The sequence below is a fragment of the Mesoplodon densirostris genome, chromosome 3, assembly GCF_025265405.1.
Source record: "Mesoplodon densirostris isolate mMesDen1 chromosome 3, mMesDen1 primary haplotype, whole genome shotgun sequence".
Taxonomy (NCBI): Eukaryota; Metazoa; Chordata; class Mammalia; order Artiodactyla; family Ziphiidae; genus Mesoplodon; species Mesoplodon densirostris.
This window is the reverse complement of record NC_082663.1, coordinates 134332917-134351503: the sequence shown is the minus strand read 5'-3', so window position 1 is coordinate 134351503 and position 18587 is coordinate 134332917. Positions and strand designations below refer to the sequence as shown.

The following is an 18587-nucleotide window of genomic DNA, read 5'->3' as shown; positions in this document are numbered from 1 at the left end:
GAAGAGCTTGAGCTCTAGACTCAGATTGACTCACTGTGTGATCTTAGAAAAATCACTTCAACGCTCCTTAAGCCACGGTTTCCTATCCGTAAAATGGGTAATATAATAATAGGTTGTTACGAGTGAGAAAATGGACAGGAAGCACATACACAGCAAGGTATCTCACCCTTTTGGGCACTACTAGGCAGGATAACTCTCTGCTGGGGGGTGAGGAAGGTTGTCCCGTGTATTGTAGCACTGTAGGATGTTCAGCAGCATCCCTGGCTGGTAGCACACAACCCAACTCCCACAGGTCATGACAGCCGAGAATGTCTCCAGACATTGCCAAAGGCACCTCAGAGGGCAAAATTGGGAGCATGATGCTTCCAGCTATGTTCTTCCTCCTCAAGATTGCTTCGGCTATTTGGAGTCTTTTGTGGTTCCACACAAATTTTAGGATTATTTGTTCTATTTCTGTGAAAAGTGCCACTGGAATTTTGATCAGGATTACATTCAATCTGTAGACTACTTTGGGTAGTATGGACATTTTAACAATATTAATTCTTCCAATCCATGAGCCCGGAATATCTTTCCATTTATTTGTGTCTTCTTCAATTTCTTTCATCAATGTCTTAGAGTTTTCAGTATACAGGTCTTTCACCTCCTTGGTAAAATTTATTCCAAGGTTATTTTATTCTTTTTGATGCAACTGTAAATGGGATTGTTTTCATAATTTCTCTTTCTGATAGTTCACTATTAGTGTATAGAAACAACTTTTTTTTTTTTTTTTTTTTTTTGCGGTACGCGGGTCTCTCACTGTTGTGGCCTCTCCCATTGCGGAGCACAGGCTCCGGACGCGCAGGCTCAGCAGCCATGGCTCACGGGCCCAGCCGCTCCGCGGCATGTGGGATCTTCCCGGACCGGGGCACAAACCCGTGTCCCCGGCATCGGCAGGCGGACTCTCAACCACTGCGCTACCAGGGAAGCCCAGAAACAACATATTTTTTATATTAATTTTTTATCCTGCAATTTTACTGGATTCGTTTATTCTAACAGTTTTTTGGTGGAGTCTTTAGGGTTTTCTATATATGTCATCTGCAAATAGTGAGTTTTCCTCCTTTCTGATTTGGATGCCTTATATTTCTTTTTCTTGCCTAACTGCTCCAGCTAGGACTTCCAATAACATGTTGAATAAAAGTGGAGAAAGTGGGCATCCTTGTCTTGTTCCTGATCTTAGAGGAAAAGCTTTCAGCTTTTCACCACTGAATATGATGTTAGCTGTGGGACATTTGATAATTAATAGAACGTAGCATAAAATAAGTGGGTGGTTTCACAAATGTGTTCATATTATAGAAATCAGAAGAAAAGCAAATAATTCCAAGGATGAGAGGTGCTAGGAACACCAAGTACACTTGAGTGACCTCCATTTCAGAATGCTTCTTTGCCTCCCAAATCACATCTAATATACTGAACACATGCATAACAAACAAACCAAAAAAAAAAAACAAACACACTGCTTTCAAGGTGATCACCAACTTCCAAGAGAAACTATAAATTTTCAACAAACCTCAGCCCAAAAAACCTTTGCCTTACCTCTTTCATCCTGAAGAATGCCATTCCCGTTAGCAGTGAGTCTGAGCCTGCCTGGTGCTGCCTTCCAATTCTCTGCAAATCCAACTGATCAGCAACTTCCTGAAGACCTCCCTGGAGATGTAAGGAAAACAAATATAATATTACAGACCCCACTTCTCTACTGGAGTCAACTATGTCTATTCTTGAGTTTACTTCTTGTGGTGACAGGAAGTAGGAACAGGCCATTTACTTAACAGGTCTTCCCCAGCAGCATCCCCTTTTCAGCCCTCCAAATGATACACTGTGTTATATTCCACTTTTCACTCCGATCGTTCTTTTCTGTATCGTTAATTTTGTCAGACCTCCGCCCCTGAAAGTCCTCACTGCTGTAAAACAAGGTTGGGGAAATAGTAAATGCCAATCCAATTCTAGATGGCAAACTTCTTATATCAACAATTTATTAGAGGAGGGAGTTCTTAAATTGTCTCGAGCTAGGAACCCCTCTGAGAGTCTGGTACACTGTAGACCCCATTCCTAACAAATCATACATATACCTCATGTCTCCAACTGTTTCACTAGGTTCGTGGGCCCTAAGTGAAGAATGCCTGCCTTAGGGTGAGAGTAGCAGAAGGCTCCCTTCATGCCCAGGTTAAAGACAGTTACCACACAAATCCCTGTGCCAATCGACTCTCTATATACCCTGTCTAGCACCATGCTGGCACCTAGCAGGTACTCAAGGACACATGCTGAACAAACTGCAATAAAGCAAAATGATAAGTCTGCATTTTTGTCTTCTTGTTGTCATTACTGCTATTAAGAAAAATATTGTGTACCTTAAGATTTTTGCAACTTTTCATCAGGTATTTCACATCATAAATGGATGGGAAGAAAAGGTTCAGAATGTGAAAGAATTCATGTTCCTCTTCTGGCAAACGAGAATCCGTAAGTAACTTTACCATGTAGCCAAAATCATAGCCACTACGAGGAAAGGATGAGGCAGTAAGGTGAAAGAGCAGGAGTGAACAGGCCCCAGCACTGAACTGCTTTATTTCTCAGAGCTTAGGACGCTACCTCATGGTAGGAACTTTCAGTTTTCCCAAGTAGTTTATCCTGTCCTCTGAGCTTCCCATTAAATAACCACATAACAGATTAATATGGGAGATATACAAGAGAACCCAAGGGTTTATAAATGTGGGTTTTATTCATCAAAAATTTAAACGTACTGAAAGGTATGGAGTCCCCTGGGGGGGCTAGTGGTTAGGATTTGGCACTTTCACTGCTGTGGCCCAGGTTGAATCCCTGGTTGGGGACTGAGATCCCACAAGCCAGGCGGGATGACCAGAAAAAAAAAGAAAAGGTACTGAAAGGTAAAATAACTTCTCCTAAGGGGAATTTGGCTTTTGAGTACCCAGGAAACTCCAGGCCAGCCATTTAAATGACGAGAAAGAGATGACCAAGTGCTTCCATCCTTCCCACCCTCCATCTTTCCACTTGGCATATGCCCACTGCAGCCACATGATACAGCCTAGTACTGTGTGAAATAAACCAGCATGTGCTCCAAAGTGTTTTCTGAAAAACTGAAATGTAAGCAACTGTTACCATTTCAACTTTATAACTGCTAGTGAGCAACAAAAGAGTGCCAGAGGACTGCAAAAATAACATAAGAATTCAATTCCTTGCTTCCAAAGGAAGAGAGAAATACTCTCGAGACTGACCTGTGAAATGAAAGCCATTTGACATTGTCACAGAGAACCACCCCTGATGTCATAAGCAGCTCTGCAAAGTGCAATGTGTCAATCCCTTCCTCTTCATGCTTCTGAAACTGCAGTCCTGAGTTAGCAAGGAGATCTATGGAATCCTGGGAGTACATGTCCTCTCTAAAAAGAGAAGGTGTTTATTTCTTAGCTGGTGGTAAGGTAACAGAGTAGTGGGCAACAATATTACCATCACCTTATAAATTACAGAATAAGTATTCTTTTTTTTTAATTTATTTTTTTATATTTTATTTATTTATTTTTGGCCGTGTTGGGTCTTCACTGCTGCATGCGGCCTTACTCTAGTTGTGGCGAGCGGGGGATACTCTTCGTTGTGGTGCGTGGGCTTCTTATTGCAGTGGCTTCTCATTGTGGAGCACGGGTTCTAGGCGTGGGGGCCTCTTGCAGTGGCTTCTCGTTGTAGAGCACGGGTTCTAGGCGCGGGGGCTTCAGTAGTTGCAGCATGTGGGCTTCAGTAGTTGTGGCATGCGGGCTCTGCAGTTGTGGCTCATGGGCTCTAGAGCACAGGCTCAGTAGTTGTGGCGCACGGGCTTAGTTGCTCCGCAGCATGTGGGATCTTCCTGGACCAGGGCTCAAACCCATGTCCCCTGCCTTGGCAGGTAGATTCTTAACCTCTGCGCCACCAGGGAAGTCCCTAGAGTAAGTATTCTTGAAATACTTTAATAATTTAAGAATAAATCAATTAATTCCTTCCAGTATTCCAGCAAACACACAAAGTAATCTTACCTGTGACAGAAAGAAAAATGGGATTTTTCCCCCACAAAATAAGTGTCTTAATTATGAAAGATCCACATTTTCTCATTATTTAATGAAAAGCAGGACTTCCCTGGTGGCGCAGTGGTTAAGAATGTGATCTTTTGTGTCTGGCTTCTTTCCCTTAGCATAATGTTTTCAAAACTCATCCATGTATAGCATATGTCAGTACTTTCTCTCTCTGTACTGTGCAGTAACATTCCATGGCATGGATATACCACATATAGCCATTCCTCAGATCACAGACATTTGGACTGTTTCCAATTTGGGGCTTTATGAATAATGCTGCTATGAACACTCACATACAAGTTTTTACATGGATGTATGTCTTCATTTCTCTTGGGTGGAATTGCTGGGTCATATGCTAACTCTATTTTTAACCTTTTGAGAAACTGCCTGTTTTCCAAAGAGGCTGCATCATTTTATATTCCCAACAGCAATATATGAGAGTTCTAATTTCTCCACACCCTCACCAGCATTTGTTATTATGTTTTTTTGATCATAGCCACCTAGTGGGTATGAAGTAGTATCTCATGGTTTTGGTTTGCATTTCCCTAACGACTAATGGTGGTGACCATCTTTTCATAAGCTTATTAGCCATTTCTAAATCTTCTTTGGAGAAATGTCTATTCAGATCTTGTGCCCATTTTTAAATTTTATTTATTTATTTATCTATGGCTGTGTTGGGTCTTTGTTGCTGCGCACGGGCTTTTCTCTGTTTGTGGCGAGCAGGGGCTACTCTTCGTAGCAGTGTGCAGGCTTCTCATTGCAGTGGCTTCTCTTTGCAGAGCACAGGGTCTAGGCAGGCGAGCTTCAGTAGTTGTGGCTCGCGGGCTCAGTAGCTGTGGCTCGCAGGCCCTAGAGCACAGGCTCAGTAGTTGTGGGGCACAGGCTTAGTTGCTCCGTGGCACAGGAAATCTTCCCAGGCCAGGGCTCAAGCCCGTGTCCCCTGCATTGGCAGGCAGATTCTTAACCACTGTGCCACCAGGGAAGTCTTTGTGCCCATTTTTTTTTTTTTTTTTTTTTTTTTTTTTTGCAGTACACGGGCCTCTCACTGTCGTGGCCTCTCCCGTTGCGGAGCACAGGCTCCAGACATGCAGGCTCAGCAGCCATGGCTCACGGGCCAGGCCGCTCCGTGGCATGTGGGATCTTCCCGGACCGGGGCACGAACCCGTGTCCCCTGCATCGGTAGGCAGACTCTCAACCACTGCGCCACCAGGGAAGCCCCCTTGTGCCCATTTTTAATTAGGCTGTCTCTTTATTGTCGACTTGTAAGAGTTCTTTAAGAGGGACTTTACTACTTTTTCAGATTCCTTACTCCATCTTCTGCTTGACTACTCTCTCGAACCCCTACTTGGGTTTGGTGGAAACAAAACTTAAAATTAATAAAATCAGTTAGAAATCAGTCTGTACAAATATAGCAAATCTAAGAATAACATTGAAAAGTGTCTCAGACACTTACGTAAGGTTGAATTTGAAGTTGAACTGCCAAGTGTTGATTCCAGAAGGATATTCTCCCTTCTCATTCGTGAATGTAAGGCCCAGCTGGATAATTTTTAAAAGGTCAACATTGCACCGTAAAAGCTGATACTGGTAATCTATGGAACTACGAAATTCACCAATGGGTCGCACCACAACACCTGGAAATTCTGTGTCCTAGAAAAGGAAAAAGTCTCTCATTGTAAGGTTTCACAGAACACTGAATGCTGAAAACAATAACAACAACAACAACAACAAACACTGAATGCTGACTTGACCATTTATAAATAAAAGTTTTATCTCAATTTATAAAAGTTATGTGAGAAGCCCCAAGCTCAGGCACAAAAATTCACCTTAAAATACTGATTTCATTGATGTATACAGAAGGAGCAGTAGAAACATGAAGGTTTACACAACAACTTGGAGATCCTAAGCAGGATGTGAATAGAAGTAGTTGAGTAACTCTAGGTCTATTAAGAACATTCTAGGTTCGGGAATTCCCTGGCGGTCCAGTGGTTCGATCCCTGGTCGGGGAACTAAGATCCCACAAGCCACGCAACACGCCCCCAACCCCACCAAAAAAAAAAAGAACATTCTTGGTTCATATACAGTTAATTAGGAACAGTCTAGGTTGAGAACAAAACACTATATAAATAAAAATACAAATATAGGAAAGTGAAACAGCCATTCAACAAAACTAATAAATAGCCACATTTGGCTTAAAGTAAAAAACCTGGAACAAGATCAGAGAGAGTTCTGAATACCAGGCTAAAGACATAATTCTATACCCTCCACAGCAGGAGTTGCAAACCAGGCAGCTAACGTAACAGAGTAAAGTGTGCAGGGTATTAAAATGGTATGAGTAATGGGGACTGGAGCAAACTAAAGGGTACATGCCGCCCCTAAAGGAGGCTCTTGATATCACTATGATACGTGCCTCCCTCCAGCCACTCAGTGTCAGGCAGGAATGTAGACCCTATAATGCCCGATCTGTCCATTTCTTCCAGAGATACCAGAAATCTGGAATTTAAGGAAGGTCTCTTGATTTTTAAATGTTGGCAACTACTTTTTAAAAACTGCTTTAACACTGCCAGTCAAATTCACCATACCTGTGGAAGAGATGTGCCCTATGGACTGAGAAAACTTCTGCTTAGAGACTTGCAGACAAAAGTAACATCATAAACACTAGATACTAGAGGTTACGTCCTTTTCAGACACACAGGCTACCTTGATGTTTCATAAAAGCAACATAACCTTCCATGATGTTTAATTTACCATGGCTTTAGTATAATCATTTCTTTCAAAAATCTCACATTAAATATTCCCTAAGTCCATACCAGAAGGTGAGTCAGAGTAAAGCTCTTTACCATGGCAATATAACTGTAACTGAGCACGATTTCTCGGATCTTCCTCATCTCTTCTTCTAGATTGCTGGCCCAGACTTCACAGATGACCTGGCTGTTCTCCACAAGTGCTGCAGGCATCCTGAAGAAACTTGAAGTCGCCTTCAGCTGACTATGTTAGAGGGCAAGTCAATGGTTGATCTGATCTACATTCAAAAACATATTTTGAAATCACATTAATTTACATACTGGCATTAAGACATTAACAAAGACATCAAAACAGTATTTTACCATCACTTCATCAGCTTAAGCTAAAACATTAGGACTATTATATTTATTCTCCATTTTATATGATGAGGGAACCTGCCTTTGTCAAAACAGACACACATACAAACACACACACACACACACACACACACACACACTCACTCTCCCTCCCTCAGTTCTTTAACTTGAAGAAAATAAAATTACTTAAGAAACATGAAGAAACTTTTGCCCAAGCTGCCCTTTAGCATAGAAATGAAACCATTGCTCTAAACCAGTTTTTGAGCCCTCTCCAGACTACCTAAAGACTAAAATAGTCTCCTGTTAACACAAATATGCCCTTACCATGACTTTCACATCACTTTGCACAGGGACCAAATCATGGAAACATTTCTAAAGGAATCACTTTAGCCAGTTTAAATGTACTGGGATCTCCGAAAGCCTGAAAGAATGTGGACCTGAACTCTCACACTGAAGTCCTAATACCGTATGATGAATATGGACGTGGGACTTGCCCCTCCACTCCCCCAAAAAAGGAAATTCTTTTTCCCAACAATCCAAAAGTCAAATACAACTAGAGGCAAATAGATCATGAAGTGAGAGATGTAAGTTGTAAAAACCAATCCCAAGTTGAACAACCACAATGAAAATCAGAATTTATTAATGTCTACTTTTCAACATACAATATTATAAAGAAACTAAGTATCAATTCAACAATAAAAATAGAGAAGACAGCAGGTATAAATAATTCAACCAGAAGCAGAATGATTTATAGTGTATATTCTGGGAGGAAACTGGGGAGGCAACAGTATTCTACACGATAAAACTCAACATGGTTCAGCCTCAGAGTAATGCTGTTATTATAGCAATGATACACTTAGTTATAAAAAGACAAAAAGGAGCTTATCATAAGGGGATTTCCTTAAAACGCAAGCCCACGCACAGATCCTCAACACAATGTAAGAGTGGGCTCCAGCGCACATATTTAAGGAACAATTCCTAGAAAGAGTAACGAACCTTTGCTTTCTACTTTCAAGATAGGCAGATACAACAATAAGAATCTGGATCAAAACAAAATTGGCATTCTCAAGTGTCATCATTTCTCTGAGGCACTTCCGAGAAAACAATCTATTGGTTTGTCACCAACCCTTGAAGATTCCATTTATTCAAGTTGCTCTACACTTTTACAGATGCTTCTCTGAAATTACAGTAGACTTACTGTAATTAAACTTAAGTAGACTGTGGTAGCTTCCTAACAAATACGGGTGAACACTTCTTAAAGGCAGAATCCACTTCTTCTCATTTTTGTTCTATACACAATGGGCATGAATTAAAGGCATGCAGATGAAGAAATCAAGAATATCAGAAAATGGCAGAAGTTCAGACTGAGCGTGTAGTAAATTCCACTATCTGACCACAATTAAGAACATGTTGGGGGAATTCCCTGGCGGTTCAGTGGTTAGAACTCAGCGCTCTCACTGGGGGGGGTGGGGGGGTGGGCACAGGTTCAATCCCTGGTCGAGGAACTAAGATCCCACAAGCCATGCAGCAAGGCCAAAAAGACAAAAAAAGAAAATGTTGGGGCTCAGAACTTTCGATTCTAAACCATGCTTAAGGTTTTCCCCTGCAAAAGGGCATAAAACCATTTCTATGCCCATTAATGTTAAATCAGTACCACTTCGCTTCCTTATTTCCCTAACTGAAACAATGCACTCCCTTTTAGGTGTCACTTTAGACACAACCATAAACTACTTTAGGGGAAGTGGGTATCACTAATTGAAACATTTCCATAAAAGCAAAAGCAACTAAAGGGACTCAAGCAAAAAATGTCTCTGGCCTCCAAGCAGCAAAGAGCAGACTTAAAAAGAGGGCAATTAGATATTTACATTAAACCCTTAGAACAAGGCTCCCCAGCTAAGAAGCTCTTAAGGTTTTATCAAAAGAACTCAGGAAACAATATGAAGAGGCTCCCTCTCATCAAATAAAATATGATATGAACATCATTATGGATAATTACTACGATGCATCACGACTTTTCAGATAGAGATTTAAATCCAGGGGTTCATAATGAACTAAGAAAATTAACTTACTTGGCCACCATTGGAGAATGCTAATGAATGGACTTATTTTTAAAAATACGTATCTTGTCTTTCCTATATAAACTGTAACCCCAAGTAACCAAATAGTTGAAGGAAAGTTTCTCTTTATAAAAGTTGTATAAATAGAGCTTCCCTGGTGGCGCAGTGGTTGAGAGTCCGCCTGCCGATGCAGGGGACACGGGTTCGTGCCCCAGTCCGAGAAGATCCCACATGCCGCGGAGCGGCTGGGCCCGTGAGCCATGGCCGCTGAGCCTGCGCGTCCGGAGCCTGTGCTCCGCAACGGGAGAGGCCACAACAGTGAGAGGCCCGCGTACCGCAAAAAAAAAAAAAAAAAAAAAAAAAAAATTGTGAATCACTATGTTGTACATCTGTAACATATAACACTGTACATCAACTATAATTTTAAATTTTTTTGGATTATTTTTAAAAGCTAACCATTGTTATACATATCTGACAAACAAGGAAGTCAAAACCAGACCAGTGGCAAAACATTTAAGACATTCTTCCACCAAACCCTTACCTAGGAAAACTTGCAAGCCCCAAATGTAGTGCCACACAAACAATGAAAAGGAATCACACTGCACACATTTAACTTAGCATAAATTACTGGATATGCTAGCCAAAAAAGAAATAATAATAAAATAATACTAGCAATTCTGCCTGCCACTTTCCACTCAGTGAGCACATGCTCCAGTATGAGCCTAAAATGGGGATCACAAACATACCATTCCCCTTGGTTATTAGTCTTCCTCCTTCTAAGCCTCTCAGAGCCAGCACTGCACAGTGCGCCTCACAGTGCAGAATAACTCTATGCCATTCACTTATGTTTATTTGTGCAACAGGGCCCCTAAAAGTAAACCTAATTACTCTACTTGGGTTACAACCAAAGAAATAGTAACAAGTTTCAAAACAGAAGGAAAAACGACTGTGCTGGATTTACTGAGAAACACTATGGCCACCTCCAACTCCACACCTTCCTAAGGAATTTTTAAGGATAATTTTGGTTGCATGCACTGCTTGCCTTGCAGGCTGACTTTAAAACTTGACTGCCACATGAGCTACTCTACATGAAAGCAAAATACAAGCCCTGATATCTGCTGTTTCCCAGTACTAGACTGTATAAGAAGGTAACCCAGGAGTTACTGAGGTCTCTGCCCTGCACTCATCTGTAGAACAAACTGTGCAGTTCGCCCCCCAATGATCTACAGTGTAAACTTCTCCAAAACAAAGCTCCTTACTAACCCAGGAAAGCTCTGAAGAGCAAAGTAAATGATAAAGGCAACCGAAAGCTTTCTCTGCAAGCAATTCAGAGTGCCAGACCTTGCTGGAGAAAAGCACGTTTTGGTTTTTCTGATTGTATTTTGTTTAAGGCTAAGAGTGCAAGGAAACAATAAACATCACTTCCCCATTCTAGACGACCGGACAAAGGCTTTGCCGCGCATGGGTAAGATGGAAAAGGAAGTAGCAGCACTTCACAACAAATGGCAGCCGTTTGGAAGAGGGTTCTCTCTATCCACGGCCGCGGGGGCCGCAGTCCTCCGTCCCCGCCAAACACAGTATCCCAAGACACCACTCTCTTGGCTCATCCAGAGTCAAGAGCTCGGGTTCATAAAGCCACCGAATAGCAAGGAAAAGTTGCGGGGACGCAAGAACCAAGAAGGGGGAAGCCCGCAAGGTTCCAAAGTCAGGTCCTCTGACTCACACCGTCTCTCGTCATCCTTCTCTTCCTGTTCAGGATCACTCTCCCTCTTCAAACCACCCTCATCCCTCTCCTCCTCCTAACTCCCTTTCTTCTTCTTTTTTTTTTTTCTTTTTTTGTAAACCGAAGATTTTTAAGTTGCATGCCTTAAGGACAGAGAGACCTAAGTTCGAAGCCAGGACACGGACGAGCTGTGTGGCTTTGCATAAGTTACTTAACCTCTCTCGTGCCTCAGTTTTCCCTTCTTGTAAAATGGGTCGTCTAATGGTGGTACACACCTCGGAGGACTGCTGTAGGGGGTAACAGAATGAAGCATATAAGGTGCTGGCACATATCACTAGAATATTAATATCGTGTGGTAGTGGTGGTTATTATGACGACTAGTCGATGGACCTCTTTCTCTTTCCACACACCCTGTCCCTCTCGCACGCTCCCACTCCCCTTCCTCCCGCAGGCCCCCGATGGCCTCCCACACTCTCTCATCTCACGCTCCTCTCTGATAAGCGGGAGCCCGCTTACCCTGACCGGCAGGGCCCGCGAAGCGCGGGCAGACGGGCTGGCGGACACACTACCCGGGAGCGGCGTGACCCGGTGTTCTCCGCCCGCTGCCCCGGATCGGCTCCTGGAACCGAGCGGCTCAGTGAGATGAGCGCCCTCATGCCCAGAGCGACCTTACGCACAGCCCTCCAAACAACCCGGCCGTACCGCTCTACCCACCCGATCCTCCCGACTCGCCTGCTCCCTTCGCGTCGCTCCAGGCGGGCGCGCGCCTGACGCTACCTGCCCCTCCCCTTCTGCGCGCCCCGGCGACTCCGTGCGTGTTCGCCCAACCTGTGAGCTCGCGGGAGCGGCGCGCAGGCACAAAACCAAGAGGGCGCCGCGAAAACGCCGGGGCGGGGCGACCTCAGACGACGCAAGTGAAATACGGCCCCCTACGGCCTTCGCTGGGTTAGTTTCGCTGGTTCAATTCACCAGGATCACTGCTCCTCCATTTCGGTTTTACTTCTGTGCGCTCAGAGGGGGCGTGGTCTAGAACTAGCCCCCCCGTGGTGGGCGCGGCCTAGCTGAGGCTGAGGAAAGGGCGTGGCCCGTCTGACCAAATCCTCCGAATTACAACCTGCCCGTCTACCTTCTTTGGAGGGCAATTAAAATCGGCGGGAGCTGAGTTGGGAGGAGGTTCGCTGGGGGAGATCCTGACCGCTTCCTTCTGTACTAATGCGGCCCCCTGGACCCTTCACTTACAAAACCTCTACCATACGGCTTCCTTTCTGGCAAACAGTGGGTTGGGGGTGGGGCAGCACCCCGAAACCGAGTTTGGGTGACGTCAGCCAAGGCCCGCCTCCCCCCTCCGAGCCTCTGGGAGCTGAGCGAGCAGCGTTACCATAGCAACCGGCCCGCTAGGGTCAGCTCGAGTTACAAAGAAGATGCTGCCTAGGTTGGGGAGACGCAGGGCGAGCGCTGGCGCCCTCCCGCTTCCCGAGAAGGTCCGAGACCTGGCGGACGCTAAGCGAGCTCGCCAGATCTTCGTTGTGAGACCAGTGGGGTCCAGGCCTATATTAGGAGGTTCCTTCAAAGCTCCCACCCGCCCTCCTACTCTCTGTGAATCCTGTTTGGAAAGAGCTCTTTGCCAACGCCTGTCCTTAGCAGCGTTTGTTCTACAGTGGTGGGAGAGAAGACAAAGCACGACTTCCCGCACACAGCTATCAGTTCCGGGCCGCCCTCCTAGTCAGTCGCGCAAGACCTCCACCCTGTCCCTACGAGATGGTGCGGACTCCCCAGAGCATGGCTGTGGTCATACTCCTTGATGCCTTCCCTCGAAGGGGGCTGTTAAGTAGATAGCAAATTCACCCCCAAGTCCCTGCACCTTCCTACTTTTAACCATTTCCCCCTAAAGAGGCTCTCCAAAATCCTACCTCCGTTTCCGAGACTGGAGGCAGGGCAAGTCTTCAGCGGCAAATTCCAACCTGGATTCCCAAAAGCTAGTCTCCAGGGACGTGAACCGCCCCCCCCCCCCCAAATGCACTTTCTGAACACTCCTCCCCTTCTCCCCTTCACATGAGTGTCTGTCTCCTTATCTGTAACATACGAATATAAATAACTATCTCAGCGGATGTTTGCGTTAATAAATGGAAAAACCACCCCACACTGTAGAAGATATATAAGTGTATTCAATAAATAATTGTTTCTGGCCTGTCTCAGGTTGTTATCCCCGAGACATTCAGTGTTTGTTAGCTCTGCTGCAGACTTAGCACTCTTGTCATTCTGTTCAGCAATACTGTGATGCAGAAAGCAGGTAAGCCGCTCCCTTCCCCCTGTCCTGTGAGTTTCTAATATTCTGTAATCCACTCTGTAATTACATTCAGGAGAGCGTAGGCCTATCAGCAGCTAGTCGCATGAAGAGCAGCCTGTTTTTTCCTGCAGCACTGGGCCTGGTGTGCACTGAAACAATCAAGCAGGAAACATACCCCATCTCCTTCCCCCTAATGCCCCCTCACCCAGAACTGATTGTTCATTTCTCAGGTTACTGAAGACAAGGGTAACACAAACACAATGACGGCTTGTGTTTCCAGAGACCTTGGAGTGTTTGTTGCAAACAATGGATTTTATGCTGCTCTTATTGCAAAATTAGAACAATTGTGTAAATCACTGATTCCTGATGGGAGGGAGGCCCCAAACAAATAAGAGGGTAGTTGGAGTAGAATATATTCATTAATATAATATCACATTCGAAAAAAAAATATTGCTTCTGAACTACAAACTACAGAAAGTAAGGCTTAAACATCTTCTCAGCTGGGAGAGTAAAGGTTTTAAAAAACCGAGGAACATTGGTTGTAAAACGGGTCTCCTTAAGAACCAGACAGGGTGATTTCCTTAGCCAGCCAAGCCTTTCCGTTATTACCAACTCTAAATAAATGTAACAAGATGAATTTCTTAAACTGGAATATGTATAGGAAGATAAAATCTAAAAGACATATTTGGGTTTGAAATATTTTGCAAATGGAGAAAAAGGTAAATGCCTCCAGGCATATACTACTGCTATATGAGCCCAAATCTCAAAAACCTGTATAGAGTGCTGACACACCTAGATGCCTGTCAGCTGATTAATTCCATTCCATTACAGTACCCACTGCCCCAAGCTTAGACAAGATCTGTCACTTTGTATAATGTTGTTTTTTTATCAGATAATATATATATATCTTTACATTCAACTGAAGATGCATCCAGCTGTCTGGTTTCCTTGGTATAGTTGGATAAATTTCCTGCTTTTGAAGTGTGTTGTCCCTGCTTTTCCTACATAATAGAAAAACCTTCTGACTCTTGACAGTTATCAGCAGAGCATCAAACTTCCCCTAAATGTAAAGCAAAGATCATGTTTCATGACTAAGCATTTGAGTATTATTTTGATCTTTTTATTACAACCTGAAAAACCTTCTGATCTCTGATTAGATCAGAGATCAGAGTTCATTTTTTAAAATCCAGAAATAGGTATCATTTTATTTGTATCTCATTTGATTTTCCTTCTCCCTTGGAGTCTACTAAACTAACATTTCAAAATCTACCAATAGTGATCATAAGACTTATTTCCAGGGCTTCCCTGGTGGCGCAGTGGTTGAGAATCTGCCTGCCGATGCAGGGGACACGGGTTCAAGCCCTGGTCTGGGAGGATCCCACATGCCGGGGAGCAACTAAGCCCGTGCGCCACAACTACTGAGCCTGCACATCTGGAGCCTGTGAGCCACAACTACTGAGCCTGCGCGTCTGGAGCCTGTGCTCCACAACAAGAGAGGCAGCGACAGTGAGAGGCCCGCGTACCACGATGAAGACTGGCCCCTGCTCGCCACAACTAGAGAAAGTCCTCGCACAGAGGCGAAGACCCAACACAGCCAAAAATAAACAAACAAACAAATAAATTTTTTTAAAAAGACTTATTTCCACAGCTGAGAGGGTCCATCAAGGTGTCCTAACTAATACATTCCCCTAATTTCACAATAATTAAATAATTTTAGGTTACCCAGCTCCCAAAGATAGGACCAGGATTTGAGTCTTCTGATTTCCAGTCCAGTATGGGACTGGGTGTTCACCCAATCAGTTGTGTTTACGGTCCATTTGCTATGGGCAGGGCTGCATTTTGGCACTGGAGGATGCACTGGTGAATGAAACTGATATGGTTCCTGGCCTGGTGGAGCTTAACATTTGGTGGCAGGGACTGACCATAAAACAAGTAAGCAAGCATTCAAGTAAGAAATAAAAAGATAATGAAAATTGTGATAGCCGTCATGAAGGAAACTAATGAGGTAAAAGTCTTGGAGAATAACTGGATTGGGGGAAGACATAGGCAATTACTTAAAGAAGACCTCTCTGAGAAGGTGGCATTTGGGCAGAGATGAGAAGGACAAGAAGGACGAAACGAGAGAGAGAGAGAGAGAGAGAGAGAGAGAGAGAGAGAAAGAGAGAGAGAGAGAGAGAGAGAGAGAGAGAGAGAGAGAGAGAGAGAGAGGCATGAGCAGCAGTTGGGAGCAGTAAAAGGATTAGAAATGAGTTTTCTGTGTTAGTGAAAGACCAGGGCAGCCGCCAAGAGGTGGAGCAAAGGCAGAGTGGATCCACAGGAAAGCAGAGGCCCAGTGAGCCTAAAGGCTGGGAGGCTTTAAACTGCACTCTGTTCAAAGCGCATCAGGAAACCCAGAAGGATTTTACTTACAGGAATGACCTGATCCAATCTATGTTTGTTTTTTGTTTTGTTTTTTGGGTTTTTTTGGCCACACGGCATGTGGGATCTTAATTCCCCGACCAGGGATTGAACCCATCTGTGGCCCCTGCACTGGAAGTGCTGAGTCTTAACCACTGGACTGCCAGGGAAGTCCTCCAATCTACGTTTTTAAAGATTACCTTAAAAAAAAAAAAGGGACTTCCCTGGTGGCGCAGTGGTTGAGAATCTGCCTGCCAATGCAGGGGACACAGGCTCGATCCCTGGTCCAGAAAGATCCCACGTGACGTGGAGCAACTAAGCCTGTGCGCCACAACTACTGAGCCCATGTGCCACAACTAGTGAAGCCCGCGTGCCTAGAGACCGAGCTCTGCAACAAAAGAAGCCACCGCAACGAGAAGCCCGCACACCACAACAAAGAGTAGCCCCCGCTCACCACAACTAGAGAAAGCCCGCGCACAGCAACAAAGACCCAACACAGCCAAAAATTAAATAAATAAATAAATAAATAAAGATTACCTTGACTCTCAGGGTCAGAGAATGGAGTAAAGGCAGAGACATCTTAAATTTTTTAATTTGAATTACAGTAAATTTGATAAGAAAAGAAAAGAAAGCTAGCTTCCCCCAGGCATGATAAATCTGTTGCCTATGGAAATATTTGATGACAACTTAGGTAATTTTACTAGGTGGGTCTGATTAAGAGTGACTTGCCACTACTTCTTTTGATTTTTGTTACTGTGAAACTCATCAAGGCTGCTAAATGAATATTCAGTACTTTATAAAGAAGAAAGTTGATCTCTGTCTGTACAGAGCAAGGCAAATAGAAATACAAGCCAATGGAAAGAGAGCAGGAAAGCACATCAATATAGGTAAGAGTAAAACTTTTACTTTGGGACTGTCTAGTCACTTCTAAAGATCTCTTCTCTAGCTCTCCCTTCCTCTCCCTGTTCGTGAATGTAACAAACCTATCTCTGGTGTTACAGCCAGATCTCAAAATCCCCTGTGATTTTTTTTCTTTTAATGTGACCAGTGTTGAGAATCTTGTTTTGAACTTCTGTAACATTCTGTAATTTTCTAGGACCAATGGGATCCAAAGGCTTCAGAATATCTCTGAAGTTTCTAACCAGATGTGTTTGTTTGTGGGATAAGGGATATATTCCAGAAAAATTGGTAAACACAGTTATAAGTCTCAACTCCATTAGAAATAGAATGGGCCTCAGAGATCCTCTAATCCAACTGGCTCATTTTACAGATGAGGAAACTGAGACTCAGAGAGGCCGAGGTCACAAAGCTGCTCAGTGGCAATGCTCAATTTGAACCCAGATCTACCTTTTTCCAGGATCTCAGGGCCTCTCCTCCTTTAAAGGAGATCAGCTAAGGGAGGGGCCATCTTACACAACCTTGAAATAACAGGAAAGCTAAGCAAGTCCTCAAAATTAGAATGGAGAGAAAACCCAGAGGACCAGAGAGATATTCTCGTTTGTGCAAGCTCTACTGAGAACCTACTATGTGTGAGAGTTATTAGAGCCATGAAGATACATAAAGCTCCTATTTGACCTGATTACAGAAAAAATTACTTGCTACTCTAGGGAGTGTTGAATACATAAGCTAAGAAAGTTCAGAAAGAAAAGAACAAGTGATTTCCCTGGTGGTGCAGTGGTTAAGAATCCACCTGCCAATGCAGGGTACATGGGTTTGAGCCCTGATCCAGGAAGATCCCACGTGCCACAGAGCAATTAAGTCCGTGCGCCATCTAGAGCCTGCGCTCTAGAGCCTAGGAGCCACAACTACTGAGCCCACGTGCTACAACTACTGAAGCCCGCACGCCCAGGGCCCGTGCTCTGCAACAAGAGAAGCCACCGCGATGAGAAGCCTGTGCACCACAGCGAAGAGTAGCCCCCGCTCACCGCAACTAGAGAAAGCCCATGTGCAGCAACGAAGACCCAGCACAGCGAAAAATAAAATAAATAAATTTATATATAAAAAAAAAGAACCAGAGGCAGAGTAGTGGTCAAGACAAGGAAGGAAATTCTGGGTGGGAGGATTAGTATAAGCAATTACTTGGAGGTAAGCATGACAGAAAATAGAAAAAATTTTTCTGTACATAGCGATCAATAAATATTTGCACATGACAGTGATGCTTAGAGCACAGGAAAATAGGAAGTAGTGAGGAATAATGTTACATGAGAGGAGCTAGATTAAGGCAGGCCTTGGAAGTGAGGTAGCAAAGGTTTGATCAGTGCCCAAGGCAGACTTGGATGGCCAGGAATATATACATTATACAAATATCTGGAATATTGAAAAAAATATTGGTGCCTCTAAAAGGACAGATGATGAAAAACAGGAACAAGTTGTACAAAATAAAATGTGTAACAAACATTGAATGTTTACTGACCTTTGTGCTGTGCAAGGAGTTAGTCAGGGAAAGATGACTAAGACATGGTCCTTTATTGGCCAAATAGAGTATGACGCATCTAGACAACGGGACAGCACTCAGCCTTAAAAAGAACATTGTAGCTCTTAACGGCACTAATATGGAACAATCTCCATATGTGCATGCTAAGTGAAAAAAGCAAGGAGCGTAACAAGTATATATGGTAAGCTGTTTCTCAAGATGGGGAGATATATATGTTTCTATTTACAGAGACAAGCTCTGGATGCATATACAAAACACTCGTCCCAGGGGTTGCCCCTTGGGAGAAGTAGAGGGCTGGGAAGGAGTAAGAAAAGCCTTGCTTTTTACTGTACACTCTGTTTGACCCTTTTGTTTTTTATATTAGACATAACTATGACCTATTCAAAAATAATTTTTAGAAATTTAAAAATAAAAGCTCACTTCTTTTTCAAAGGTCTCACCTTTTTACATCACGGGTCAACCTGTATTCTAACTTCCCGTGTTTCAAAGTGTAAACTTCACCT

General features: G+C 43.7%; 1 protein-coding gene across 2 annotated transcripts in view; it reads right to left on the bottom strand.

Moving 5' to 3' along the window:
- The window catches only part of CNOT8 (CCR4-NOT transcription complex subunit 8), a 51461-nt gene extending 39841 nt beyond the window's left edge, over positions 1-11620 (bottom strand). Inside the window, exons 1-6 of one of the 2 annotated variants that reach the window (XM_060093714.1) lie at positions 11483-11620; positions 6926-7107; positions 5542-5735; positions 3267-3428; positions 2385-2529; positions 1573-1683 (exon numbers count right to left, since the gene is read on the bottom strand). In XM_060093714.1, coding sequence (XP_059949697.1) covers positions 1573-1683; positions 2385-2529; positions 3267-3428; positions 5542-5735; positions 6926-7042 — 729 coding nt within the window. In that variant the 5' untranslated portion in view covers positions 7043-7107; positions 11483-11620. The remainder of the gene's footprint in view (positions 1-1572; positions 1684-2384; positions 2530-3266; positions 3429-5541; positions 5736-6925; positions 7108-11482) is intronic. The other variant, XM_060093713.1, reaches the window with a different exon arrangement.
- Positions 11621-18587: the final 6967 nt, after the last annotated feature.